The sequence below is a fragment of the Trypanosoma equiperdum genome (assembly GCF_001457755.1).
Source record: "Trypanosoma equiperdum strain OVI genome assembly, contig: ctg_549, whole genome shotgun sequence".
NCBI lineage: Eukaryota > Euglenozoa > Kinetoplastea > Trypanosomatida > Trypanosomatidae > Trypanosoma > Trypanosoma equiperdum.
In genome coordinates, this window is record NW_027124475.1 from 49,530 (window position 1) to 76,493 (window position 26,964).

The 26,964-nt window shown below is 50.3% G+C and overlaps 7 protein-coding genes across 7 annotated transcripts; all 7 read right to left on the reverse strand.

The window, feature by feature from the left end:
• Positions 1 to 731: 731 nt before the first annotated feature.
• On the reverse strand, positions 732 to 3,371 carry TEOVI_000231300 (leucine-rich repeat protein (LRRP), putative; the record flags this gene model as incomplete). Its single annotated transcript, XM_067225404.1, has 1 exon — positions 732 to 3,371. The coding sequence occupies one exon, from the start codon at positions 3,369 to 3,371 to the stop codon at positions 732 to 734; it is 2,640 nt and encodes an 879-aa protein (XP_067081505.1).
• A 562-nt stretch (positions 3,372 to 3,933) lies between these two features.
• On the reverse strand, positions 3,934 to 4,824 carry TEOVI_000231400 (uncharacterized protein; the record flags this gene model as incomplete). The annotated part of the gene is made up of 1 exon (XM_067225405.1): positions 3,934 to 4,824. The coding sequence occupies one exon, from the start codon at positions 4,822 to 4,824 to the stop codon at positions 3,934 to 3,936; it is 891 nt and encodes a 296-aa protein (XP_067081506.1).
• A 1,449-nt stretch (positions 4,825 to 6,273) lies between these two features.
• On the reverse strand, positions 6,274 to 7,152 carry TEOVI_000231500 (START domain containing protein, putative; the record flags this gene model as incomplete). The annotated part of the gene is made up of 1 exon (XM_067225406.1): positions 6,274 to 7,152. One exon carries the CDS (start codon positions 7,150 to 7,152, stop codon positions 6,274 to 6,276), a length of 879 nt encoding a protein of 292 aa, XP_067081507.1.
• Positions 7,153 to 8,733: 1,581 nt separating this feature from the next.
• On the reverse strand, positions 8,734 to 11,694 carry TEOVI_000231600 (kinesin, putative; the record flags this gene model as incomplete). Its single annotated transcript, XM_067225407.1, has 1 exon — positions 8,734 to 11,694. The coding sequence occupies one exon, from the start codon at positions 11,692 to 11,694 to the stop codon at positions 8,734 to 8,736; it is 2,961 nt and encodes a 986-aa protein (XP_067081508.1).
• A 769-nt stretch (positions 11,695 to 12,463) lies between these two features.
• On the reverse strand, positions 12,464 to 16,816 carry TEOVI_000231700 (MIF4G domain containing protein, putative; the record flags this gene model as incomplete). The annotated part of the gene is made up of 1 exon (XM_067225408.1): positions 12,464 to 16,816. One exon carries the CDS (start codon positions 16,814 to 16,816, stop codon positions 12,464 to 12,466), a length of 4,353 nt encoding a protein of 1,450 aa, XP_067081509.1.
• Positions 16,817 to 17,621: 805 nt separating this feature from the next.
• Positions 17,622 to 21,581, reverse strand: TEOVI_000231800 (uncharacterized protein; the record flags this gene model as incomplete). The annotated part of the gene is made up of 1 exon (XM_067225409.1): positions 17,622 to 21,581. One exon carries the CDS (start codon positions 21,579 to 21,581, stop codon positions 17,622 to 17,624), a length of 3,960 nt encoding a protein of 1,319 aa, XP_067081510.1.
• Positions 21,582 to 23,127: 1,546 nt separating this feature from the next.
• TEOVI_000231900 (uncharacterized protein) lies at positions 23,128 to 26,907 on the reverse strand (the record flags this gene model as incomplete). Its single annotated transcript, XM_067225410.1, has 1 exon — positions 23,128 to 26,907. The coding sequence occupies one exon, from the start codon at positions 26,905 to 26,907 to the stop codon at positions 23,128 to 23,130; it is 3,780 nt and encodes a 1,259-aa protein (XP_067081511.1).
• Positions 26,908 to 26,964: the final 57 nt, after the last annotated feature.

The window sequence follows — 26,964 nt, forward strand, 5'->3', positions numbered from 1 at the left end:
CCAGCTACGCGCTACACGTGGTAAGGGGATAAAAGTAAAGGAAGAAAAAGACAGAGTTGGGATAAACATGAAAACACGTTCCTCTTAGTTGTGATAAAGGCAGCGGTGACTCAAGATGCAAAGATTACCCATATATGGATGTGTATTTCGATATACATGCGTACATGAAGTAGCTATTCTTTTTTTTTTCAATACAACGGCGACCCAACAACAGTTTGTGCGTGCACAAAAGGAATGGAAAGCTTCTTTTTTAAAAAAATCTCCCCTGATGTGGAAAGAAAAGGTACCACAACTGAAGCGGAAGCCAGTGAGGAAAAAAAAAGGAAACAGAGTACACGTAACCACGCGTTTTGCCTTCCTCTAGCTTCTAAGTCGGTGTGTAAACCATTAAATAATTCTAATCCAAGAGATGCAACACCATTTGCTACACGACAAACTCAAGTAGTTTGGCCTTTCCTGACGATTTAATTTCTATTAAATGGCTCTCGGGAAATGGGAAAAGAAAACAGCTGCTTGAAGACCATGTTCTTCTTCATTCTTTCTTTTGTCTTTTTTTTTTACTTTTTCTTCCACATCCGGAAAGTAAAAAAAAAAAAGAAAAATACTCACAAATACAAGTACGAATACATCCATCATCCCAAACGGTAGCAGCCACCTCTCGTGTACATGTCAAAATTTAAGTAAATGAAAAAGAAAGGAACACGTAGGGCGACCGGAACACGCGGTTGTTGTTAAACCTGAGGAGCCATCAGTGCGTTCAACAGCAGGCACTGCTTTATTTCCTCCACGGTCCTTCCACCCACATCCGCGCCGGCATCCCCATCAGCACTTTCCTCACTCTTCATGGCTGACCGCTGCAGGTCGCAGTTAATATCAAGCAGTGAAGGACACTGATGTACCGTCTCATGCATTAATTTCAGAAGTGGAATCTGCTGCTGCTGGCGGTCAGTTGGCGCATCCAGTGCCGCATCACGACCCACAGGAAATATGACGCCACCACTCGTGGTGGTGGCCGGGTATGTAGAGGATATGTAAAATACCTCAATTCCACTTTTTTGGGGCAGTGCCCGCACCATGTTGTTGATATCACACTGCTTGATCTCGTGATTTCCGCACAAGTTTATGCGACGCAATTTCCCCTTGCTTCCGTGGTCCTCGCAGAGCCTTGCGAGAATTGGCCCATGCACATCCTCAAAGTCATTAAAGCTCAGATTGACATCTTCAAGCGAAGGATGATTGTTGAAGACGTCCACCAGTCTTTCCACATTTTTCATCTGCGCCTGCGGGTCCTCGCAGTACTGAGGTTTGCGCGAACCCAACAAGTTGTGGGAAAGATCTAACTCCGCCAAATATGTGTTGCTTGAGACACCAGGAACTACCACAGAGGCGTCTGTAATGGCATTGTGCGCCAAAGTAAGCCGCTGTAATACGGGTGAACTAATCATTAGGTGGGTTAGAGCGTCAACAGCATTATCGATATTGTTGCGTGAGAGATTCACATCAACAAGTGATATTGGCATCGACGCAGCGGATGGAAACAAGACATTCAGACCCGATGATCGGATGTTGTTGTTAGCAAGATTCAGAACGCGTAGTGTGGGACGCCTGTTACACATGGCAGTACTATAGAGCGCGGCAGCAACAAATCCCAACGCTGTCGTATCATGCGGTGCCGCAACGTCCCCACAAATGTCATTGCTCTCAAGATCTAGTTCCTCCAGCGAGGATACAGTTGCAATGGTACTCAACAGGGCAGAAGCTAAGGTTGTTCCTAGGTAATTCCCGGCAACTGACAACCGGCGCAGCCTGCCATTTTCCCTCAACGCTGCAGCCGTCGCTTGCATAGCCGCTAGAGCCATTTTTTGTTGGGCCTTGCTTGTTTTCTTCCCAGCGAGTTGGTTCCGACGTAATATAAGCGTGTTAAGGACAGTTTTTTGAGACGACAGCAGCACCTTCGAAATGTAGTGCAGGCCATGAAAGCCTATGCCGTTATCCGTAAGGTCGAGGACCTCAACGGAATGGTTTTCGGCAAGTGCTGTGGCGACCATATGAGCCCCTACAGGGCCTAACAGGTTACCTGAAAGATCCAACACACGTAACCTGTGGTAATGCCGGAGTGGGCCCATAAGGTGCCAAAGCGGCAAGTCTTGCCAGCTCTCAACGTCTACAGTGGTTGCGTCATTTTCAGGGTCTAGCTCATTCACTTCGACAGGTGGCGCTTCCTCACCTTCCCCACCACTGTGGATATCGTTGTGAGCTAGCCTCAAGCAGCGCAAAAATTTGTTCTTCTTAAGCACCTCACTGATCGCCTCCAAACCGCTGTATTCTTCACCAAAGACGGGATCATCAGGCTGATGCTCCGGGTCCTCATCGGTGTCTGGTGAAGGGGTCCCCAACTGATTATCAGAAAGGTCCAGCGCTACGATGGAAATGTTTTTCGTGAGAGCTTTGGCGATTACACCAAATCCAAACGGCCCCAACATGTTACTGCTAAGGTCCAGTACTTTAATGGTTTCATTGGCGTCGATAACCTTCGCCAGCATACGCAACGGAACGAGAGAGACACGTTCGTCCTCGTTGGGTGCGCACAGTTGATTGTGGTCAAGCAGCAGCACCCGAATCTTTGTGTCATTCATGAGTATTTTACATATGTTGCGAAACGCGTCTAGTTCATACGCGGCCCGCTGGCGGATTGCGTCGTCGTAGGTTGTGTATTGCACCTCCTGACTTTGGCACCAAGCCATCAGCTCCTCATTGATGGAGTAATCAGTTTCGTCTTCCATTTCTTCTTCCTCTGTATCCTCTGTGCCATCATCACTACCCTTAGCAGGTTTCGGCGCCGGGAGTGGGAATCGTTGCATTAACTCATTTATCTTCGCCACCACTGTCGATGGTGGAGCCTCGGCATGGTTGTGTGGCATGACGGCCCCGTCACCTAAGTTAAGACAAGTAACATTGGAGTTGTAAAGAGTCATGAGTCGCTCAAGTCTTTGTACATCATCAAAGGTCATGACGGGGTGTGGCTTAAGGTGATGTATATAGGGCAAAACCACCCGCAGCGCCTCCAGCTGACCTTCATCTGGCAAAGCAACCGGCACCTGAAGGCCGTAACCCGCAACGGCAGCAGCGTCAGCACCGCTGATGGAGGAAAGCACCTCCCGCATTGCGCGCTCAGCAGTGGATGGTATAACCCACTTTGCAGGCGGAAGTGCGAGCGGGATGCTATTAGGGTTGATGGGCTGGTTGCTAGAAACATGAGCCCTAATTGTAGCGCCGTGTAGTGCTCGCGCAAGTTGTGCTGCTCTAATCGCAGCGTAGAGGCCTTCATCGCCGGCGAATCGGGACTCGCCCGTCGGCGTCACAAACAGCATTAGGTGCGGATGAGCTGCCTTGCTGTATCTAAAAAGGTTATTTGTATGTATGTTCTTTCCCTCTGCTACTTGAGAGAACAAGGCCACTGTTTTCACTTCCCTATGAAGCGCTTGGTGGCGGGTAAGGAAATGGTGACAAGTACGTAGTTCACTAACGGGAGATACGAAGGGGAGAAAGAAAAGATATAAGAAACAGGTAAGGCACTGATGGGAAGGAATTTGGCACTCAAATGAGACAGAAAACAAAAGGATCAAATCGAAGAGGAAAAAAAAAACAGGAACAAAGCCATCGAAACCAACGACACCGGTAAATAGGAGTCGTTTGTTGAGTTGAACGTTTTCCACCACTGGGGGTAAATATATAACTGTGTTAATTTTTCTAAATGTACAAACTGAACTGGTGCTTAACTCACATAGCGTCACTCGCCTTCAAGCATCCCTACCCGTTCCCGTTACTCGATAACGAGTGAAAACGCATTTAACAATTAGATGCCCAGTCGCATACTAATTCTCAGCTCCACCAATGAGATGGAAACAAATACACGACGGAAACAAGCGTCCTCTACACAGAAAGCCACTGGACTCCATCGTCTCGCACTTCTCCCTTAACACGAGAGAACACGAAATTATCATCGTGGGCGAGTAAATTTCGCAGATAAACGTCGTGGTGATCTGACGGCCGATGCGGTCGCAAAGGATCTGGTTGGATCTGCTGTAATACATACAACGCCCGACCGCAGCGCCGCCTGTGCTCCCGTTCAAGCCGCTTCAGCACTTCGGCATGGGAATCTACAGTCTGAGTGAAATCGCTCTTCCGTGACGCCGGGGACGCGAAGCGAAGTGTTACGAGACCACCCTTCAGTATCGGAGGTGTTACGGGCCAGCTTCCGCCGTTCGCAGTGGCCCTGGAAGCCGTGGGTGCGGAGGGATCCAAAACTTTTGTAGGCGTCTCAGAGTTATCGCCAAGATTTTCCGCGATCACAGTATTTACCGGATTGCAGAGGGTTGAATACCCCGTGACTGCCTGCGGGGATGCCGCAGTACGACGTGATGGGCACCCTTTCAGTTTTTTACCCCCATTATGACAATCCCCCGCCATCAACTCTCCTTCTACAGCTGTATGACCGACTTGACAGAAAAAAGGAGGAACAGGCAGGTTCACATCTGTTGTTGCCCCGCACTGCGACCCCGCTTCACTGGTGAAAGCAGTACTTCTTCGTACAGTAGCTGCGTATGAGTCCTTATCAATACTTGGAGGAGTATGACTGGACATCTTACGGGACCGCATCCTTCTCTTGTTACCTGACTTCTCAATGCTAGGCCGACTTGAATATCCAGGGCCATGGGGCCAACAATAGTCTGACCATGATGCGCCGCATCTATCTCTTTGGCATGAATGAGATGAGCAGCTAAAGCGCGTAGAAGTGCCGGCGGAAGTGCCACTCCTATGCATATATTCCTTAGAAAAATACTTGTGGGACCGCCTCCCCTATTTGTGTTGGCTAAGTGGAATAAAACGGAATGGAGGGCAGTGATTGGAAGGCACGAGTGATAGGGTTTCAGCGGGGGACCATGAAAAAGGAAAGAAAAGAAAGAGAAACCCTCAAGCTGAGCTGCACCACCCCACAAAAATAAAAAAAGCGGCATAAGTGAAGGAAGGTGAAGACAGGCAGAGAGTAAAAATAACACAACAAAAACAAAAAATGAAAAATGTTCCCGGCCACTTCACTGTGGAATCACTTAACAGTATCTTAAGAACACGAAAAGCAAATCCCTTGAGAGCATGAGTGCTCAAAAACGGAAAACGGGTCAGTTCTGACTCATAACGTGAGTACCCGCGGGCAAGCGATTAAGGTTTCTTTCTTTTGTTTTTTATATTTTTGGTGTTGAAAAAGAATAAAAACACATTTTATTAAAGAAAAAGAACCAAAAAAACAAAGAAGAGTTTCTATCACAGGAATGTTATGCCCTTAGGGCCACGTAATTTGCGTAGAAAGAAAAACATTAAATACCAACAAACATAAGAAAGAGAGAGAAAACGTTAGACCTCCCGAGCCGAAGTTGCGCCGCACCTCTCTTTTCCCCTTCGTCTTCACTCCCCCACCGGAGCCACAAGTTTGCATGACGCCAACTGAAGCAAATAACGCCTAGAGACGTTTGTTTTACCTCCTTTCACCCAAGGAAGGTGTGTAAAATAACAAAAGAGTAAAAATCACACATAGAAAATTGTCCTCCATCCCCACTGGAGGAATGACAGCTTCTCAACAACAAAAGTAAAGAAAAGAGGGGAAAAGCATTTTAGTGTGGAGCCACTTCACCGGCTCTTCTATCTTTCTGGCATTGCGGTAAAGGGGTAAAATATAGATATTTATACGTTCCACAACACAACCAACAGTTGATCACCTCTCCTTTTCTTGCTATGGTGGGAGGCGAATGTAATTTTCAGAAGTGGGAGAAAACTCAAAAAAAAAACAATAGCAACTCCACTACAGGATTGTTCAAAAATTACACTGCTTTTACCTTAAGTGGGAGAGAGGCTTACGCTTCTTTCCTTCCCCTTCTCCACAAATTCGCTCTTCCTTTTTTTCTTCACCTTCTTTTTCTCTGCTGTTATCATTATTTTGTAAACCGTCTTCACACCTCCCCATAGGAAGTTAACCAAATAACGCTTGGGTGTAAACATACGCGCATAAATGTTTTATGGTTATTTCCATTAGATACACGCATATACACTTGCATTTACGTGTGAAAATATAAGCGTAAGGAGCAGCAAACAACAGTACATCGCTAATATTAACTGGTTTTAACCTTCTACCGAAACTACCGCCCCCCGCGCCTCCCTCCTACCCTTTAATAAACTCCCCCTTCACCTCCGTCTCCACCTCAGCTTTTTCAGTGAACCTCAACTGCTGCCGCTCTCTCCGGCCCATTTCTCCTTTGCAAACTGAATTGTTATGTTCTCCAGAGAAGGGACATCAAACGGATCGGGATCAGAGGTCCATGTCCTTTGGTAGTCACTTTGCTTCGGTACCCACTCCGTGAACCCCGCAACGGCACCGCGCACAGTCTTCACCGTATTGGGAGATGCCTTTGTTGTAACATAGTTCATCACCATGGTGGGGATCCAGCCGCCAACATCGCATTGGGTTACATACGTTAGGCAACATCCCTTCGTTCCCTTGTCTTCCCATGGCCGTATCAAATATCCGGTGATCTTCGAAAACCCGCGGACAACGGAATCACTACTGATTTTGTTTGCTTTCAAGTAGTTCGTGGGAACGTCACGGTGGGGAACGGACGTGTTGAATATGATGAACTCTCCGTTACCGGCGCTATGCCAGGCGCGTTGATTCACAAAGTCGCGGTTGGTGACTCCTGTAGCCGGGCTTTTCGCTGCGTAGTAGCCTATATCGGTATTGGGACTAAGCTGCACAATGCAAAAGGCCTCAATGCGATACGTATCCCACACAACGCGATATAATCCGTCCTGCAGCATGTCGTACATGGTTTGCGGATCAACACCCGGATACACGCTGAAAACCTTAACGACATTCAGCGATTCTCCCTTCACCTTTTTACTCCACACAATCGTATCGTTCGGACGATTGCAGCGAAGTGAATACCCTTCGAGTGAGTCGGCATAGTTTCGAAATGCAAGAAAGTCGTTCTTCGCTGGCAAGCGGTACTTCCTGCCGGCGTTGCTCACCTCCTCTCCTGTCAGGGGAAACGGGGTTTTATACACCACAGTTTCCTCCTCCTCTTTGGTGGTATCTGATGGCATGAATAAGAGAAGCTAACGTGTAGCGTAGATATATATATATATATATATATATAGTTATGTCTGTTGGTATTTACAGATATACTTGATAAATGCTGCGTATAAACTATATTGTGATTTTGTCCTTATTTTAATTATTATCGTGGGCCTAAAGAAACAAAATACCGAGGCGCGTCCCCCCCCCTAAAGGTGTGTTTACGTGTGGGTACAAAAATATATGTGCTTGCCGCGCGCTTCCACCTCGCTTGTTTCCAACCGTTTAGGTTCCGTGTTGTATGGGCGAGTGCTACAGCTATTGGGCGTTTCCGCAGCAACAATAACAGCACTGAATTTTCACTTGTAAAGCGTAGATGAGTATGCAAATAAAGAAACGCATGCACACATAGAAATGTATGTGCGATAATTATAAGCCATGACAAGAAGGGGCGCAGGGAATGGGAAGCGTGCTGAATGATGGTCCGATAATGACCAGAGAAATGTAAAAAAAAAAGGAGAAAAATAGGTAATCCTCTGCAAACTTCACAAGTTTCAAAAAGGCGAAGCAAGCACACCAGTCCCTCATGGAGAAATTCCCTCTGGAGGCCCCAAAATGTCAAGATGAATCTCCTGCGTTTTCCCCTCTACCAGTTACATACGCACTCACATAAATATATTCATAATAAAAGATATTGCAGCGTTTTATACGGAGACATGTAATGTTCAGTGCTCCACCCAACGAAAAAGAACAGAAGGCCGGGGCCACAATAAAGTTGGAAGTATCGTCCACATTTCCATCAACTGCTTCTTAATCACTCAGTCTAATTTGTCGTTGTCCCAGTTCCAGGAGTAAAAGAAGAATACAAGAAAAAAAGGAAGAAGAGTGGTGCAAATCAAAGGATGACAGTTGTTAAGAAAAAAAAAGCAGCAAGAAAGAGCAAACAAACACCCACGTATACGCCGGAACCGGCGTCAACTGAAACATACATAAACAGGCGCGCCACATAGATTCCGTGAAGAGGAGCCGCGTGAAAAATACATCACGTATAAATTTGTGGGACACTGAAACAGTAGTAAGTGAACTACAGAGCCTGTTACGTCTTCAACACATATACGTACACGTCTAATACAAGTAACGGTGAATAAAGTGTGAGCAATCTACACCTCTTTTCTTCCACAGAAAAGCGCAAATAACTTTTTTTTCACATTTTTTTTTACTGACCATTGCTTAACGTAAAGAGGCAGGTGGATCTCCCACGTTATATATATCTGTACGCATGCACTGAGCCAGATTGACGGCTGCACTGAAAGGTTACTTATGTCGCAAGCGATGAAAACGCTGGGTTAGGTGCCAGAGAGAAAAGGGAGACGCGAAACAGCAACCACGAGCAGGTACGAAGGAATATATCATCAGTAGATAAAGAACCAAAGAAAGGGGAAAAAACGAAACGAAACGCGGAGATACCTCTTTTGAAACGAATGAGGTGCTTTAAAACTACTTTGGTGAACGTCCCTCCTTTTTTTTTCTTCCTCGACGTATTCACCATATCGGTGTTGGTGTTATTATTGTTATCGTGCTCCATAGAGTCCAAGTGGGGTGGAGTTACTTCAGGTGGAGACGTTGAGTCCGGAATCGGTAGATGCCTTATCGCTATGCCACAGTTTTACCTCGTCTAAGAGCTTCTTGAAACGTTCCTCGAGACCGTCATTTAGCACCCGTCTTGGGTGGATATCCTCCTCGCCGGTCCCATAGTCCTTGTTCGTTCTACGCACACGCCTGGGTGGTGTGAAGTTGTTGTGCCGCTCACGTAAAGAGGGAGTTCCGTTACTTTGTCTTGCCTTCGTGCGACTGATTCCGTTAAATGTGAGTGAGCGAGTAAATGGAACTACATCCTCTGAAAACTTTACATGGGTCCTTGTGGCACACCGCGAGAAGGTGGGACTCGCCGCTTTACCCGCGTCTGTCCGTGCAGCATGTGGGCGGGAGGAAGCGAGGGTCATCTCTTTACACGGTGAGCCGATGATGGTGTTCTTCTTGCCGTTTACCGTGGAGAGGTTTGCGGGATCCCTATGGCCCACCTTAATTGCACCCTTAGGGCACGGTGGTTTCTTGAACGTGGCACCAGCAGGCTGACGAGTGCTGGGTCTCGTCACCGGCCGTGGCGGAACAGTCATTGCCTTCGGCGTCCGCTGACACTTTGCTGCAGCGATTGTCGAACGGCTATTTCCGGAAAGCGGCGTATTCGTGCCGGCTACACTCCTATTGCTGTACGCCCCCGTGGCTTTCTTGGGCGAGCTATGCACCACCAAGCTCCTACTGTCTGGACCATTTGATACCTGGTATTGTAGGCGTGCCTCTATGCCCTGTGTTGACGACCGCCTAAAACGTGATTCAGCGGACGCCATGGGAGACGCCCTACCACTTCTCATAGATTTCTGGACTACGTGAATTATGTCTGCGGTCGGGATGGAAGGAAGGTTTGCGTACATGAGTGCAAGTTGTGCTTCTTCCCATACTGACGAGTTGGGTGTGGTCAATGGCAACATGCTCTTAATTGCCTGCACACACTTGCTTAGCGCCTGCGAAAACTCTTCCTCATGACTCATGACAGCACGGTATTCTTGGTGATAATGTGCCGCCAGGCATTCCGCCTCTGTGCAGTTCTGTCTCAGCTTTACATTATCAAGGAGAAGTTCCAAGAAAGGGTGTTGCTTCTCCCGCAGTAACTCCTGCCGTACCTTGTCAAGCTCCTTATCAGTTGCGTCCATCTTCTCCCGAAGGCGTTTGATTTCCCCTCCGTGTGCAGTCAATTCCACCTCCATCTCCTTGATTGCGCGCTGCTGCCCAGCGACGCCGACGGAGGTCGACAGTTCCCCATCTACGCCCTTGCCGGAACCCTTCTGCTTTGCGGACAAAAAGCGAACGAGCTTCCACTTCTGCTGCCGAAGACGCATATTCAACTCACTATGTGCTTCCTCAGCCTCCCGCATTTCACGATAGAGTAGCTCTTTTGTCGCTGATAGAGACTTAGTTTTCTTCTGAAGGTCCGCTGACAATTCCATCGCTTCCACTACTTTTGGAGTTCGTGTAGAGGACCGCATTGATGCCCTACCTGTTGCCTCGAGAGGAAGTTGCATCCAGTCCCGCTCCGTACGTTGCGCTGAGAGGGACAATGTTGGCACTTCCAGGTCTTTCGCCTGTGGAGGTGAAACGGCCCGTGGGGATGTGCGGGCTGCCCCGTTGGCATTATTCGCGTTGGCACCACGCAACTGTAGGAGCTCATCGCGCGCCAAAGCCAACTCAGCACGAAGCTCCTCAATGAGTGCCTCTTGATTTGCTGCCACGACTTTCGAGTCAACCGCAAACTCATGGCGTTTTGCTGTCACGCGTATTTTCTTTGCTTGCATCGCAAAGAGCATAGTGTTGATGGTCTCTTCGTAGTTCATGCTGCTAGGGCTGATACAGAACAACATCAGCGTCCTACAGTTCCCCCCGATACTGTCCTGCAGTAGCCGCGTCAGTTTAGATCCACGGTATGGAATGTAATGCGTCCTCTCGGGGTGCTCTCTCCGCTGCACTAACTCCTGCACAACAGCGCTAAGTGCAAGAAGGGAGCGGTTGATATTTCCACCCTCACGCAAGCGGTCACCCCTGTTGCTGCTACCTGCTGCTCTTTCAGACCCAGCCAAATCGCAAAAGCGGATGCGTCCAACGGTCCCAAGCGATGCGTTGACTGTGTCCTTCACTTCTATCTCTACGGTGAAGATCGCGTGAGAGCGGCTCGAGTGTGCATTGGCGTCCGTGGAAGCCACAAAGCGGTTGATGTGTCCACGCTCCACACACCGAGCGAAGTCATCCGCCGTTTCCGGTGTGCAGTACGTGAGGCCCCGCACCGCAAGACTTTCGGGGTTAACACCGCAACGTCCGTTGATAAAGCTACCGTAACAACTGGTGTCATTGGAATGAGTGAGCTCCTGCACGTTCAATTCCTTCCGCTTCCCCTGACCACTCGTCTGCGCCAGAAGGTCGTACACCTTTTCGTTGTATACTTCCATGAAGCTGCAGCGGGTGGTCACTGTCTTTTCATTTTCCTCCAACTCACTCTTCGTCTCTAAGATGTCCTGCACAGCCTGGTAAATGACACCAGCAGCACTCATTTGTCCGCCAAACATCGTGTGAGTTTTCCCTGAACCAGTCGACCCATAAGCGAGAACAGATCCGTTAACACCTTCAAATGCCCCCGCGATTACATGCCGGCAGGCCTCGTACACTTCAAACTGAGAACTATAATGGTGAAACACTTGATCAACATTGAACTGCCTCGGACGCGGCTTGGCGTGAGGCGCACCAAAGTAACGAGATGACATTTTGGACGGCGCCCCATTCACAACTATTCCATCCTTCAAGCACTGCACGATATTTCGGACGCTGGGGTTCGCATGCTCAACCGTTGACAGGGGCCGTACGCGCACAACAACCCGGATTGTACCGTCATCGCTCGGCTGCTTCGCCTCTACGACAGCGCCACTACAACTTCCACGTCTAGCGACGTTATCTTCTCCGCCCATTGTGCGTTTCCCTTTACCTTCGAGGAAGGAGGCAGATTCCGTTGTGTAGTTACCCTACCCTTTCTTATAACTGCCGACTCTTTTTTTGCTAATGCCTTCGATACCCCACCCTCCCCACTTTCCCCTCTTTTCTACTGCACGGGAAGAGACTTTCCCCACTAAAGAAGATAAAGAAAACGCCGGAAAAATTAGAGAGTCTAACACTCGTAATAAATTAAAGTCTTTAAATATAAATGTCGATACGCACCCTTACTTGTGAAAGATCATTTCCCGTTCTTCCCATTTTTTTTCTTCCGCGGATGAAGCTGCCCCGGCTCTCACCGCACATTCCCTCTGCTGCGCTGCATACGTCCCCGCTCTGGTGTAGTGATCTCCAGGTGTAAAACACCTGCAGAAATTACCACAGCCAAAAGATTAGCGCCCACGTGAACTGTACGGACACATCAACATCAACACCCACGCATAGACAAAGAGAAGGGGGGAAAGAAAAGAAAGTTAAAGCCTTCTCAACAGTGGCAAACACACCCATGTGAACATTTCTCCTTACATATTCCCGTCACCATGGCCGAATGCTGCAAAAGGGAGGGGGCACTGACCGCTAAACTACGGCAGGGGGAAACAAAATCGACAAACACGAGAGAAATGTCTCGGCCGTGCTGCCTTTGGGTGGTTGCTCCCGTACTTCAATATTGCGCGGTGACGACACTTTGTCTAACAGCGCTTTGTTTTTCGGCACACCCCATTCGAGGGACTGCGAGGTTATAAGTTTCTAGCGACGCTCAGATTCCTGCATGCGGTTGATGCGCAGCGTAACCTCTCGCAATTCATCCCTCTGGCGTCTGTGCTGCTCTTGCAGGTGAAGTGCGCTCCTTGCAAACTCTGTATCTCGCGGTAACGTGAGAGTGTTTCTGTCAACGCCTTCATTGGCCGAAGCACCGTGAGGGTCCGCACCTGCAGAAGTGCCTCCAGGTTTGGTATTTGTAGAGCCTCCTCCGCGCACTGGTCGACGCAGCACTACAAACTTCATTTCCTGCCGATTTGCCGACTCTTCATGTGGCTGCTGAGATCGCTGCTGTTGCCGATGTAGACGAATACCGGCAGTAAGTTCCTGCTTTATGAGCCGCTCCGCCGCACCTCCCTTTGTGGCTGCAGAAGCCGCACGGAAAATGCCATCACGCTGAGTCTCGGACATCAATGCCCGTAACTTGGCGTCAAGATTGGCTTCCTCTATCCTCAGACGGAGAGCCTCGGCGGCGGCTATCTTCTTGTTGTCGTCATCTTCATCTTCATCTTCATCTTCATCTTCATCTTCCTCCTCCTCCTCTTCGTCATCTGAGTATTCCTCTTCCTCGTCATCCTCATCATCCATGTCATCATCCTCGTTTTCCTCAGAGATCATGTCCGAATCGCTGCGGCTGAACCCACTGAGGGTACTGCTATGACTGTAATCGCTGTCGAAATCAGGCGACTCATCACTACTACCGTCACTTTGAGTCGATACGTCATATTCCCCTCTTGCGTAGCTTTCACCGGCGTCACTCCCATGGCTGCTGACCGCATCGTAGACGTGATCCACATCTTGGGTCGACAATCCCATCAGGTTCTCTTCAACGTTTTCGGCTACCGTACTCTCAACCTGAGAGCACGATGCCGCACGTACTTGAACAGATGAAATGCGGCAATGGGGAAAGTCTTCACGGCAACTTTTTCTCATTTTCTCGCACATCCGGTCGTACCATACGTTGGCGGGCAGTACATGTTCCTCTTCGACTACCTTTGCATATGCCTCGGCTTCCTGCAGCGACTTTGGCAGTCGCATACCGGGAGGCGGAGCGGTAGACTCAGACACAGAATCTTGGGACCTCTCTTTCTCCTCACCACCGCGGTGCTTATCCCGTCCCTTAGGTTGCCCGACCCCGCTTCCCTGGCGCATACACTCATCCAACTGAGAAACTAATTCGTCAAGGCGTTGAGACAGGTCCAGAGGAAGTGCCCTGATAGTATACCTGTGCACAAATAGAAGCGCCATCATTTTACGCATCAACTGGTGGAGGCTCGCAAGGCGCTCTGCTGAGCGTGATCTGCTGTCCCGCTGCTGCCACGGCAAAAAGGTTAGGGACCCAGAAAGTAGACTGACACAACACCGTAAGCGGGAACAATCGGGGCTGCATCCATTCGGATGCGGTGTGTAGCAGAGGAGTTGAGCCACAATGTAGCTCACGAAGCGAAAGGAAAGAACACGAGCACGACAAAGGTGGGTAATAAATACACAATCCAAAAGACGCAAGCTCATCGAACGGTATTCTGCGTGCAATTGAGACGCCTCTGCATAATAGCGGATTTCTTCGGTCATTTCGACTGCCTCCACCTCTGTATCTCTTGGAACGACCTCCAAGTCACGTCGCAGATCCTCAGCAACCGTTTCCACAATGCGCAGAACCAATGAATCATGCCCAGCGCGGCCCAGGTCGGCAAGCAAATCAGCTAGTAGTGGAATATTGTCCCATTTAAGATGCTGCACATCGCGTAACGTGGCCACAAGCCCGTTTCGTTTGGCAGGGTCTTCCCACGGCACCTTTACTAGCTTCTCACAAACAAACTTGTACTTCTGCCGTGATAAGACGTCATTGAGTAGGTGCCGCACGTAAAGCTCAAGTGGAGAACGCTCAACTTGTGCGACGGGGCGCCTCGGGGCGGATGGAACGTGAAGGAAGTCAAGCGATGCCCTTATTAGGTCTGATCCCTCATCGTATAAAGTCGTCTTCGATAACGCACTCTCGAGCTTACCCAACGCCTTGTTAAAAGGCTGCCGCGTCGTCTGGTTCCGAGACAGAAAGAATCCACAGTACTTCATGACAGAAGAAATTAAGTAGGGACTGATGCGACCATGTAAATCCTCCATCCCCACACGCAGCACACTAAATACAGCCAAATGTGCTATAGCACCGAATTTCGTCAAGTCACATATGTAGCGAACGGTGCCCTCTACCTGATCTCTCAATTTCTCCTCCGATATTCCACTGTCAGCCTTGCACAAAGATTTCCAATGGGCGTCCAACCTCCCGGCAATAAACTCACTCATGTCCGGAAAGTACTGGCTGAACTCCGCAATGCAACGTGAGAGGTAGGGCACCATATCAGGCTGCTGAACCCACGGAGAGTACCACGCCTCCATCGCCAACAACATACGGCAATTTGTGAAGAATACACTCCCAAGTGCAACGCTTCCAGACGAATGCTCTAGTGGGCGTAGTGCCTCCTGCATGTACTGGACACACCACTTGTCAATGGCATCTGCGCTTCTGCACTGTTCAAGTTCTTCTAGCAACTGCAACACCACCGCATACTCATCGAACAAGGTTGCTGGTACAGCCAACCACGCAAGCCAGAGGCGTCGCTCCACCGTCGTGGACACCTTCATGTATGAGGGTGACCTGCTTTCGCCCACACACCGTGTGTCAGAGTTGGAGGCCGTATCCTTTCCTTCGCCTTCTTCTTTCCGCTTGTGAGCTTTTTTCTCCCTTGCGTCAGTAACCCCTGCACAGGGTGACTGGGCAAGAACCCCCTGTCGCCCAAGAGAATCCCAGCTTGGCTTCTCACTTAACAGCGATTTTAAAAGCTCATCCGATATGGTCAAGAAATCTGGGACATACTCGTAGAAGATGCGCTGCTCATCGCTCTCAAAGCGGTTTAGTGTCTCTGCTGCGGAGACGGCGTAGAACTTCTTCGTTGCCGACGTAACAACAATGTCCTTAGCAACCCGGGGCTCCAAAACTGTCAGCTTCACCGGGGGCGGCGTCGCGTATCCTAGCATACCAAGCAGGTTGTCACACGTCACGTGCAATCTCTCAACCTGTTCCGCTAACGCACGAAACTGCATATCCTCGGTAGAAGTCTTAACCACATTGCCCCGTGTGTCTCTCTGTTCCCCTAACAGCTGCCACCACTCCTCCAACTTCGTTTTGTGCCATAGGTAGGATTTCAGGGCTACTTTTGAAGTTGCAACTGCTAACGCAAAAAATTGCTCTTTCTCCGCATCTGTGCTGTCATACATACCCGGCATAATACGAACACACCTCAAGCGGGCCGCACTCAGCTCCACTGCCTGCTGAAGGGAGGCCTCATCAACAACATCCGATGTCTTTGTTGTAGGATTAAATACCCGACGAACTCCAGCGGATCCCACAAAAAATATATCTTCCCTCTTAGGCTTACTGATACCCGTAGTCAGCTCCATGAGCCCATGATAGTTGGCGAGATCGCTCAGTTGGACAGAGGTGTCTTCCACTGTGCCCTCCGCACCAAACAGACGGGAAACCACGGCGTTTGTTCCTCCAAGTATTTCTATACCGACCTCACGAATGATAAAAGCCGACAGCGATAGGACAGCTGCGGTAGTAGAAGGGGATAGAGGGGCCGATAAACGCTTTTCCACGACACCGTGTAGCAACCTGAGAAAAGCCAGAACAGGTTTTGCATCATCCAGCAGACCGGCGAGCCACCACTCGCAGGTCACCTTGACAACCAGACGCAGGTGGTTGAGCTCTTCCATCGGTGCTTTCATTGTGGACAGCGTGTTATTGCTGCTTCCAGGGGCAGCTGAAGCGACGCCGTTACTACTAGCAGTGGAACCTAGTGAACCTGCCCCTGCATTTCCATCGCCTCCACTAGGTCCCACAGGGGCTGCACCGACTTCCATACGCTGTATGGCTGCTTTCAGCTCCTCCATGCTAACGACCTTTTCAGCATTCTCCTTCACTCCCTTCTGCACCAACGGCCAAAAACTCTCATAACGCTGATGCACCTCGGAGCAGACAACGACAAAAGAATGAGCGTCACTGGCTTTCATTTTTGTCCCTTGGCAGAGGGACTGCACAACTCCCTGGGCGGCCTCCGAAGTAAACATGGCAAAACTAACAACGTCAAGCTGATCGAGTATTACTTTCTCTGATGCTTCTGCCGAATAGTCTTTAAACCGCTTGGCTAGGGCCGTCGCCTTCTTCAGGTTGGACGTCAAGGAAGGGGACTTTTCCGCAAATGCCATTCGTCCCGGTTGCGGATTCCTGTTTCGCTCCCGCAGCGTCATTCGTTCCGTAAGGAACTGGAGGACGCTTGAGCTCATTCGCTCCCACCTGAAATAATTCGTTCAACCTATTCGGTTTCTTGCTTTCCTTCACAACTGAAACGGGCCTTGGCACCGATCAGTATATATATATATATATATATATGTATGTATTTTGGGAACGAAAACAGATATTTGTGCACTAAACTATGTAAGAAATATGCTTCTGCTCCTGTGAAAGCGCGTGAAAATTAAGAAAATAAGGTTGGTAAGTGCAGGGCAAGTACAATAGACTGCTACCCGGAAAAGGAACAGGGAAACGCATCCACGTAAGTACGCAGTTTGGAGCGCATCATATAACGCTCGCTCCTCACGCCCGGTCGTTGACACCACTGGTGGGTCCCAGGCCACCCGAATGAGGCTCACGAGCTCGTTTTTTCACTTGTTTGGTACTAATACGCCTTTGTACTAGTGTTTAAGGGGAGGGAAAGTGCCTTTTTTTTTTACTCATTGCGGCCCATATCCCGTTCGATCAGGCACGAGCGAAAGGCTGGGCACTTCTGCTCTCGCAAAGATCCCCCCTCTATGAAGAAATATGAAATTCAACTGAAAAGTTTATGGTGCCTTTTCTTCTCTGTTGTTTTGATCATGTTGCAGACACTTATTCTATGGATATTTTCTGTAGGTGCTGATGATGACGTCAAGCATTTGGAGGCTAACCCAGGATTTCCCGAACAGCCATTCTCCTGCTACTACTTCGTCCCTCTTTCACTTCCCCTCACACGCTCTCCCCCTTCTAGTCAACCGCAGAATACCCAGACGTCTGAGAGGCACTGGTCCATCATGTCTTGTGCAAACGGCTCTCCTACTTCTCGTTCGCCTCATTGTCACCCTCACCTACGGTTAATGCCGGCGACACTGTTGCATCGCGATGCTCCTCCGGAGAGGTTGCTGCCGGTGATGCAGTTGGTACACGAAACGGGACGTGTGAAGGGATCAGGACATGTGAGCCGAGGTAGACAGTGTTCAGCGCCTCCGAGCCGGCCTCAGACTTCACGAAGAAGCCGGGGAGTTGGATGCTTCCAGGATAACGCCTGAGCGCCTCTACGTTAATTTGCTTTTTCCCCATACATTCTTGCATGACACGGATGCCAAGATCGCATATTAAACGAGCCTTTTTGCTTCCGTGATTGTCAAGCTTATCATCCGTCTGTTTGATACGACTAAACAGTTCCATTACGAAACTCGCGCACTGGGCGTTCTGACGGAAAAGTTCGTCAAACAACAGGTGCCATACCCGCTGATATGCGATGAAATGACTATCACTCTCACTCTCGTAAAAAGTGTGATGCGCCATGAAGAGTACCAAAAAGGGTATACTGTACTCAAGAAAGCAACTGAGTGCTTCTCTGCTAGAGAGCGTAGCTCCCGACTGTGTCTGCCTGGAGCGTAGGTGGTTACCAACTTTGCAAAGGACGTCCCTCAGTTGCTGGTAGTCGCTTTTCGTCTCTTCGGAAATAGCAGTGAGAATGAGGCAGGCCACGTACCGCATGTCACATCGACCGTTAGTAACATGCCGGAAAACTTTGTGCTGGATGGCGCGTCGTACCGCAGTTTCACTCTCCGCTGAAAGAACCACCGCCACCGCAAGCGCCCTTTCGATGGTTGACGAGGGATGGACAATGAGTTTCAACAACTGCTGGTTGATAGAGCGGCGCCGAAGGCACGCCCTGATAGACTGCGAATCAAACTCGCCGACTAGTTTGTAAGCGGACAGTAGAGTGTCGAGTACCTCGTTGGTTGAAATGCTGCCATCGCCTTCCGATGGAACGTACGTTGAAAGGGCTGACAAACATTTCGCGGCCGCATCAACAACCGCGCTGGCAAGCGACATGGAGGGTAGCTCGAGGCACTTCGCTTTCATGTGTGGGGTTTCACTATCTGAGGATTTGTCGCGCGCAGCGACAAGAAGGTAATTAGTGACAGCGGGCACCAGCGACCCACCCTTTACCGATCGCTGCGCACAAGGGTCTTTTATGAATACTGACAGAGCTTTTAGCAAGCACACGGCCCCGTTGTTAATCTCCGCAGCACTGTGACGAATGTGATGAGCCAACGTGTTCGCCAATTCCCCCACTTTGCAAAACTGCTCCAACCCACGGATCCGCGCGATTGCTATCAGGCAACGCGCCGCTTGCTTGCATACTTTCCCCTGCATTACGGGTGCGACGTCGTTAAGGAGCGGTCCGCCCGGGCGCTCACACAATGTACACAGGGTTTTAACAAGTCCACAGTTGCGGACAACGGTAGCGGTATCACCGCCTCCCGGGAAAATGGCCTGTTTTGATTCCTTTTCTCCATATTGGGACACGTAGCGGGCCCAGTCAGTTATGCAAAACAGCGTAAGTAGCACGTTTGAGGGAGTGGCACAAGCAGTCACACCCGCACACGCTTTTTCCAGAAGCTCAACAAGCGGCCCAACGCATGCCGGAAGAAATGCTGGTGTGGAACGACAACAAAACAATAGTGCACGTAGGAGGCCATTGACTTTGCCCTGCAGCGTAGCACATGGTTTTGGGGGTTTGCTTTCACGGCCAAGTCGGCAAATGTCACCCAACCGCGCAAGCAGCTCTTCTACATCCTCCACTTCAGTGGGGAGCATCATCTGCTTCGACAAGGAGTCCTGAACGAACTTCAGAACATGTTTGTCGACACGTCCCTCCAGCCCACGTATGAGACGCTCACGTTCCGTCGCGCACCGAGTGACACCTTCGGAGCAGCAGTTTATGAAAGCTCTCGAAACCCTGTCGTCCTTGGCGAGGAAAAGAGCGTTCCATTCTCCATGCTGAGAGTGAGATATACCCACAAGAAACTTCAGTATTCGATGTGCTTTGTTGGCCACCTCTTGGCCCTCTGCTGATCTGAGGTCAATGTTTCGCCCCTCTTCCCGTAGCTGAAAGAGTCGTAGAACACTGAGCCGGACCCGCGCCTTTTTACCCGCAAAAACAAGCAACCTGTCGAAACATTCCGGACTCATGTCACCACAAAGTACCGCCAAGCAGTTGGCGTATGTAGGTTCGTGTGACGTTTCTTTTTCGAAGTCGAATATGGGTATGTTTCGACGCTTCCGCTGCAGACCCTGAAGTTGTGACTGTGCCAACGCGGCGCCACCCTGAGGAGCTGTCTCTCTGGCAACTTTGGGTGGTGGAAGCATCGTTTCGAAAAGGGTCTCCAGCAGCATCACGCCTCCTTCCCAACTGGGGCACTCCAGCACGGCTTCCGGTATCCATGGATATGATTCCCTTCGGTAGATGATGCATAGATGCTCAACCGCCACCTGCCGCACTCTGAAGTTCTTATCCGCAATGAGCGGAGCAAGTGTCTCTTGCAGGCGCTCGCCTTTAACAAGTGATGGCGCAGCAGCAACAATTCTACCGTACGCGATGACGGCCGCCCGACGGACCTGTGCGTTCACATCAACGAGACGCTGCTCGACATGCTGCACGATCTCACCAGAAATGAGTAAATTTTCCGTTGTGCCCAACCTCGCTAGTTCTGAACGGACGGCTTCAACAGAAAGCTCCAACATCTCGATGCGCAGCGGGTGCGCAGTGTCTTCGAATCGCTCGAGGAGGACATTGAAAGTGCTACGGTACACTCGTATGGCGGCCTCATGGGCACCTAAAGCGGTAAAAAATCCACGCAGGAGAAACAAGCGTACCTCATCGTGCAGGTGCTGGAGATATGGCTCCAACGACGGCACAAGCTGGCAGACAAGATCTACGTGTAGCTCCGTAAGCGCCACCAAAAACTCCATTGCGCGACTAATGTCCCGAAGTCCCTGAGAACTCGCGTCCTTGTCATTGCCCGTCCCCTTCGCTGAAAGTAGCATGCTGACACCCTCCTTCACCATATCCGTAACAAAATCAGAAATCGCGGGCGGAATGACATCCACTTGCCCCAACAGCACACGAGCGGCGATGATGGCGCCCAAAGACTGTCGGCTTGAGGGCTCTTTATTTGCACGTGGGCAAATCGTTTCCACACCGCTACCTCCGCGGGCCCTGTTCGCAGCCGCACACCGCAGCAGCGCAGGCGATGCAGTGACAATCACCTTCAGCAGTGGGGACAGTTGTTCTCGTGTTATAGCTGTTGTGGTAAGCAAAACATCATTGAGAATCTTCGCCATTTCTGACGCAGTTGTTGTGGTGATGGCGCTGCTGGTGCTTGAGGTGGAGGCGCCAGGCGCCGGTGTCCCAGACGCGTGCAAAACACTCGCAAACAAATATGTGAGACGTTCATCCAGAGGAAGTTTGCAGGATGGAATGACATGCACGAAGACACGTGACACACTCGCACGTTCAATGATATTTTCGCACGTTTTCAGTGGTTTTCCGTCTCGAACAACCTCCACGAAGGGCGCCACAAGGCAAGTAAGAACGTCATCCGCGCGAGTCCGCCTGAATGGAAGTTGAGTTTCTGCCATTTTGTCAGCAGGACTGTTATGCAATCGTACGAGGTCGGAAAGCAAGCACCCAGTAATTTGCTGTACACCGGCTATACTGCTATTCAGATACCGAGGAGAAAGCAGCTCCTCCAAGAATGTTTTGTCCAGAGAAAACGGTGGCTGAACATTTCGAAGGAAGCGGTGGCATTTGAACAGCCACTGAAGCAACTGCGCGTCAGCCTTCTCTTGAAGTAAGCTCCCAGACAAAATGGATGCATCCTCTTCTTCAAGCCGTGGTTTCTTCTCTTTTGCTGCTGCTAGCTGAGCTGCGGCATGTCCGCTGCTCCTTTTTGAACGCAATACTTTCCCAAGAGACATTCCGCTAAAAAAAAATGTTTACACCTCTTCGGATGCTCCTTTGTTTGGCTTTCACTACCTCTTCTCCTAAAGCTGTTTCTTTGTGCAGGTGTTTCCGTATCCCTTCTTGTCCCTGTTGCAAGTGTAGAACTGCTGCTGCTTTGATTTTCTCTCCTCAAAGCGGATTTTCCTTTTGATGGAACGATTTACACAATGCAATGCGCTGTCTGCTGCAAATAGACAGGGAAATCAGGGTTAGTAAAGGGCATCACAGAAACAAGAAAGAACGTAAGGAGAAATTGGAAAGAGAACACAGGCGAGTCCAGCGGGGCCGTACACGTTAGCCTGAAGTCAGTCATACGCTACTGCGTAGAACCCGCAGCGAATACATTCACTTTTATTACGAGGCGACCATCCGCCCAACGCGCTGACAGGAAGATCATTAATAATAATATGGTATTGCACGAAAGACTCGATCTTATCCATTATTCGGGGTGACGGAAGTAAAGGGGCAAATGAATCCCCAGCCCGTAGACCCATGACTGAAACATGTAAAAGTTTTTTTTTTTTGAAACAAAAAAGACGGGGTAAAAAGGGGTAACAGCAGCAAAAACACTGGACTGAGTGACGTGGCTCATCATAGGGATGGAAACAAAAAACACACGTCCCCCCTCCGCTCCTTGTTTCATCTTCCTCCCCGACATAATTCTTCATCTTTATGCTCTCGTTTGCCTGTTAGCAACCTCCACTGTTCGATTTGCTTCCTTCACATTTTAATGTTTCATCCCACTAATTCCCACACGAAGGCATTGGTCTCATTGACATACACCAACCCCACACAAATGCTAAACCTCTCTCATTCCAATACATTTGTATATGTATGCATACGTGTGCGCGCACGCTTTCGTATGATTGTGTGCATACTTGTTGTGGAGCCCCGGAGTAACTCTGTTTTCCTTATGGGCTGGCGCGGTATCGCTTGCTCCCCGCTCCGAGGCGACACAAAAAAGCACAAAGAAAAATGAGAAAAGGCATGGTGAAAATATACTACAAAACTCCAAAACTTATGTTACCTTCCCCACACAAACACACACGCGCACACACACATATATGCCATTCCTTCGCTTTATGTCTTGCGGCATATTCGCTCCTCACCTCGCAATATCTTTTGGGGGTTCTTAAAGTCTATGAAACTCACAGCATCGTATCCGCTTCCTTTCTACAGCCTTTCGTCCTCTTCCTTTACCTTCACCCACCTTCATGAACTCCTTTGGGTTTCTCTTTTGTCACTTTTCCTGCTGATGAGACCTGAATGGAGGGCAGTCGCGAAATAACAATAATTATAACGGGTGAATACATAAGTAAGAGCAGACCCCAAGCACACACACACATACACGGAACCTCGCGGCGTCGTTCCTCGATTATTACGTCTTCACTCACCCACCCAGTCATCGATATTTGACTAGTACCGTCTTGTGGTTGGAAAGCTTAACGCTCTTTCATCGCATGACTGAACTTGAGGCAACTCGCTTCGCTTCCGGTATTCAGCAGCCCAAATGATGTGGTGTCAAAAAGACCACTGCGCAGTGGGGAATCTCAACCCTTCCTCACTGCGTGACTGAGTTTCAGACGGCTCACCACCAATACTTGAAGGCCCAAATGACTTGATGCCAAATAAACCAATACCCGGTGAGGTGCTGAGATTCGCTATGGGTGTTGATACATATGTGTAGCGCGGTTTCTCGGGGAAGGCGCAACCTGCAGTCATCGAACTGCTCCCAGAATAGGGAACAGAAGGGGAGCTGGTCTGAGGTGACAAACGTAGCAGTGGATCACTCGGTACACCATTAGGTGTGAAACCAGCGTGTGGCACCGCGCCGCTTGCCGGCTGCGCTGATATTGGGGGTGTTGGGGTATACGGGGCGGCATTGGCGTCAAGCGAAAAACGTGACGTGGAATCGGGGGCACCAAAAACTGCTGTGACGGTAAATCCACCGTTGCTTGTGGGGCTACTCCTGTCTGTAATGGGTGCATCGTCACTAACCTCGCACGTGAGTTGTGAAATATCAATCGGGTGTTGGTGCCGCTGTGAAGGCGGAGGTGAGGATGCATCACAAGTGACTGCCAGAGAGCTGAGAGCATTTCCGCCGTTGTTATTTGCCAGCATCGTAGTAAACGGCGGACGCTTCGAGTATAATTCCCACGATAGATCCATGGCAAGACAACCTGTCGCGGGGGGCGCAAAGCTGCTACCCCCACCCACCGTGCCCGCCGATCGCGGCAACGGAACGGACACCCCCGCACCGTTTATGGAACTGCCGGTTACGCCAACTGGGCTAACTGCACGTGTCCCCGTTGTTCCTTGTTCGGCAGGATGGAGTTGGGGTGTGAGGTTGGTAGAGGGAGGCGTGCCCGCGGATGCGTCCAGAGCCGAATCCTTCGTTGCTGCGAACACAAGAAAGGACTGGACATCGTCGATAGCCAGCTTGTCGTGGCGCGTTGCCGTCAGCCCCGGTATGTTCAGAGCCACCGGCATGTCTGCACCTCGATGTTGCCCAAACCCTTCCCACTCCTTTTTGCGTTCCACCAGGGCCTTCTTGTCTTTCTCAATGCGCGACAAAGTTTCACACAAACTTTTGAATTGGCGTCGGAGCTCCTCTAGCTTGCGGTTGTCCTCCTCAATTTGATTCTGGAGTCTCTGCACATTTTCTTCCTCTTTGGCCTTTTCTTTTGACAGTTTTGCAACTTGGGTGCGATTGGCGGCAACCGTTTGAGTTAATGAGTTCAACTCGCGCTGCAGTTCCGGGTTGGGTCCAACCTTTGCAAGAAGCGCCTTACGTTCACGTTCTTTCTTCTTCTGTACGGCCTTCTGACAACCCCTGTTGTAGTCATCCATCAGCTGGCGGTGAGCGTTGACACACATTTTATTGAGAGCCTCACGTTCCTGAGTTTCGAGTTTTTCAAGCTTTTGAACGGCCTTCTCTACCTCCTTTCGGCGTTTCCCCTCCGCTGCCGAGGTTCCCGTCAGTTCTGCCGAGTTTACTTGATGTGAACCCGAGACACCCTTTCCGCTGTTGGTGTTGCTGGTGGTCTTTTTACTTCCGCTGTCAGCAAAGGGAGTTCCATCGAGGTTAAGCAAGTTAAGGGCAAACTGGAATGTGAGGCGGTCTTCTGCGGAATTGTAGAGTCTGTAGTCACGCTGTGCATTGGCCTGGTTGCGCAAGGCGACGGTGAGCTGAACAAAGTTGTCGTAACCAACCAGCTCACCTGGCGCAGCCTCTACTTCCTTTTCCAGGAACAGTACCGGACGTTCCTTGAGGGCATTTTGACTTGATAAATCCTCTCCATTCCCCTCACTGCCGTTGTTGTTGTTGTTGTTGTTTTTGTTGTTCCTCCGCTTCCTCTTTGGGTCCTGCGACCGAATCACCATACGGGCACGCAGAGGACCACTATGACGATGCCACACGTGGAAAGTCAGCTCATTGTCACATAGCATTAATATAGCTTGCCATCTTATTTTTTTGCAGCTGAATTGGTTGCTTATCAGGCGATGTAGCGGTAGCTCCTCCAGAAGTTCAGCATTGTCAACAGTACAGGTGTAGCGGCCAGGAGCATGTTCGTGAATCTGCATCTGTGGCATCAACGGGCACTTAGTAACGGGAGGAAAGCCGCGGCACATAGGGTAGAAGTGACTGCTTATTTTTTCCGCAAGGCACTCAGCCCTCACATTGAAGTCAAGGGGTTCCTTCCCTGCACAATCGGTGGAAATGGAAAGCTCTCGGCAGATATCCTCCAACAGGGGCAAGGGAAGCGGGGAAAAATACATGAAGACGGCGAGGGCGGAAGCCGCCATGCAAACGACATCTTTCTGGCAGTCGCAATCCTTGTAGCCGAAGGCATGTGAGAAATATTCCAACTTCTTGCCTCCCAACGATTTAATTTGCCTCCTCAGATATAATAGCTTCTCCATCCGCTCCTCTTCACGAATTCCTGAGGACGTGGTTACGCCGTTAGCATTGTTGCCACTCCCACCTGCGATGCTTCCTTCCCTGCCGCTCTCAAGGGATGCGGTGTTGACACTCACATTACATTTGCCTCGCCGTTGGTTGCTGTTTGGTGGTTCGGACGACGACGATGCGAACCCGCGTTGGTCCATGCGATCTGATGTGGCTAGGCAAATTGAAACAGTGAGAGAGCAAATCCTGCTCGCAATGCCCACGCGACAGGCATCTTCCCCATATTCTTCCCCTCCAACTCCCCAGTACTTCGCTGCCGGTCGCAGTGTGCTTGCGCTTAGCGGCGCCAACTTGTTAACAATTGCGCTGTGCTCATCGGTATCGTCGAGATACGAAAGCTGAGAATCGCCGCCACTCTCGCTGCTCCCTGCGTAAAGCACGTCCCCATCTTCATCCCCATTGTCGGCAGATTGGTCCCTTGCGGTAAAGGATTGGCAGCACACCTTGAGGTCCCTTTCAGTGAGCAAAAGGTATGGCGGAAGAGACACGTCGCCTTCGCCCCCCCTGCGTGCATGAAATGGAAGGTCTGAAGTAAGAATGGGGCAATGATCCCCTTTAGGTACCACCAAGCCATTTGTACACGACGAGGCCGAGTTCACTATCATCTCCAGGGTGTGAGAACCGCCATTCTCGGTGGCTTCCACCCCACCCGTGTTTTCTAGTGAGGCCCGTGTCTCTTCGTCGACCTCCCGATCAACAGAGTGAATGAGGGACACATTCGTGCAACTTCCCGCTTCAAACTTTCCCGCAATAAACGTTCCCTTCAGGCTCGCGTATTCTACTGCTGCCCTCTTCGAGTTACACCGCGAAGAATCGATCCCGCTTGGGTTCGCGGCACAAGTGGCCTCTTGGTTGGAAGCAGACGTGGCAACGCTGCCCCTGTTGCTACTTTTCTCTTCGCTTCCACTGGAAGTGCGAGGTGAGAAGTCCCCCGGATGTGCAGAGGCCGCTGTGGCTGGAACTGGGCCAACAATACCCCTGCGCCGCTTTTTACTCGGAAGGGAGCTCACCTTATTATTTTGAACGTGTTCCGTTGAGCTAACAACTGACGAGGCACCACTCTCACTCTGGCAGCCCGCAGAGTGGGTCGATACTCCCCGCAGCGAACTTCCTTTGCCCCCGCGCAGTAAGTTAAGTGCATATGCTGTATTGGCATCACATGAGGTAGTGGGGCCACTAGAGCCACAATCCTCGCTGGTATCCTTATTCAGAGGTCGTCCCTTTTTATCCGTCACCGCGGGTTTCGGCTGTGAGTAATTGCCCATGCGCGCCCCCAAGTGGGAAACGTCCCCACCGCAGGTGGTTTTCCCATTGCGCGGCACGGACTCCATAAGGGCCCCTACCGACGGGTGTGCGCTGCGATGCGAGTGGCGGGGGGGGGGGGGGGG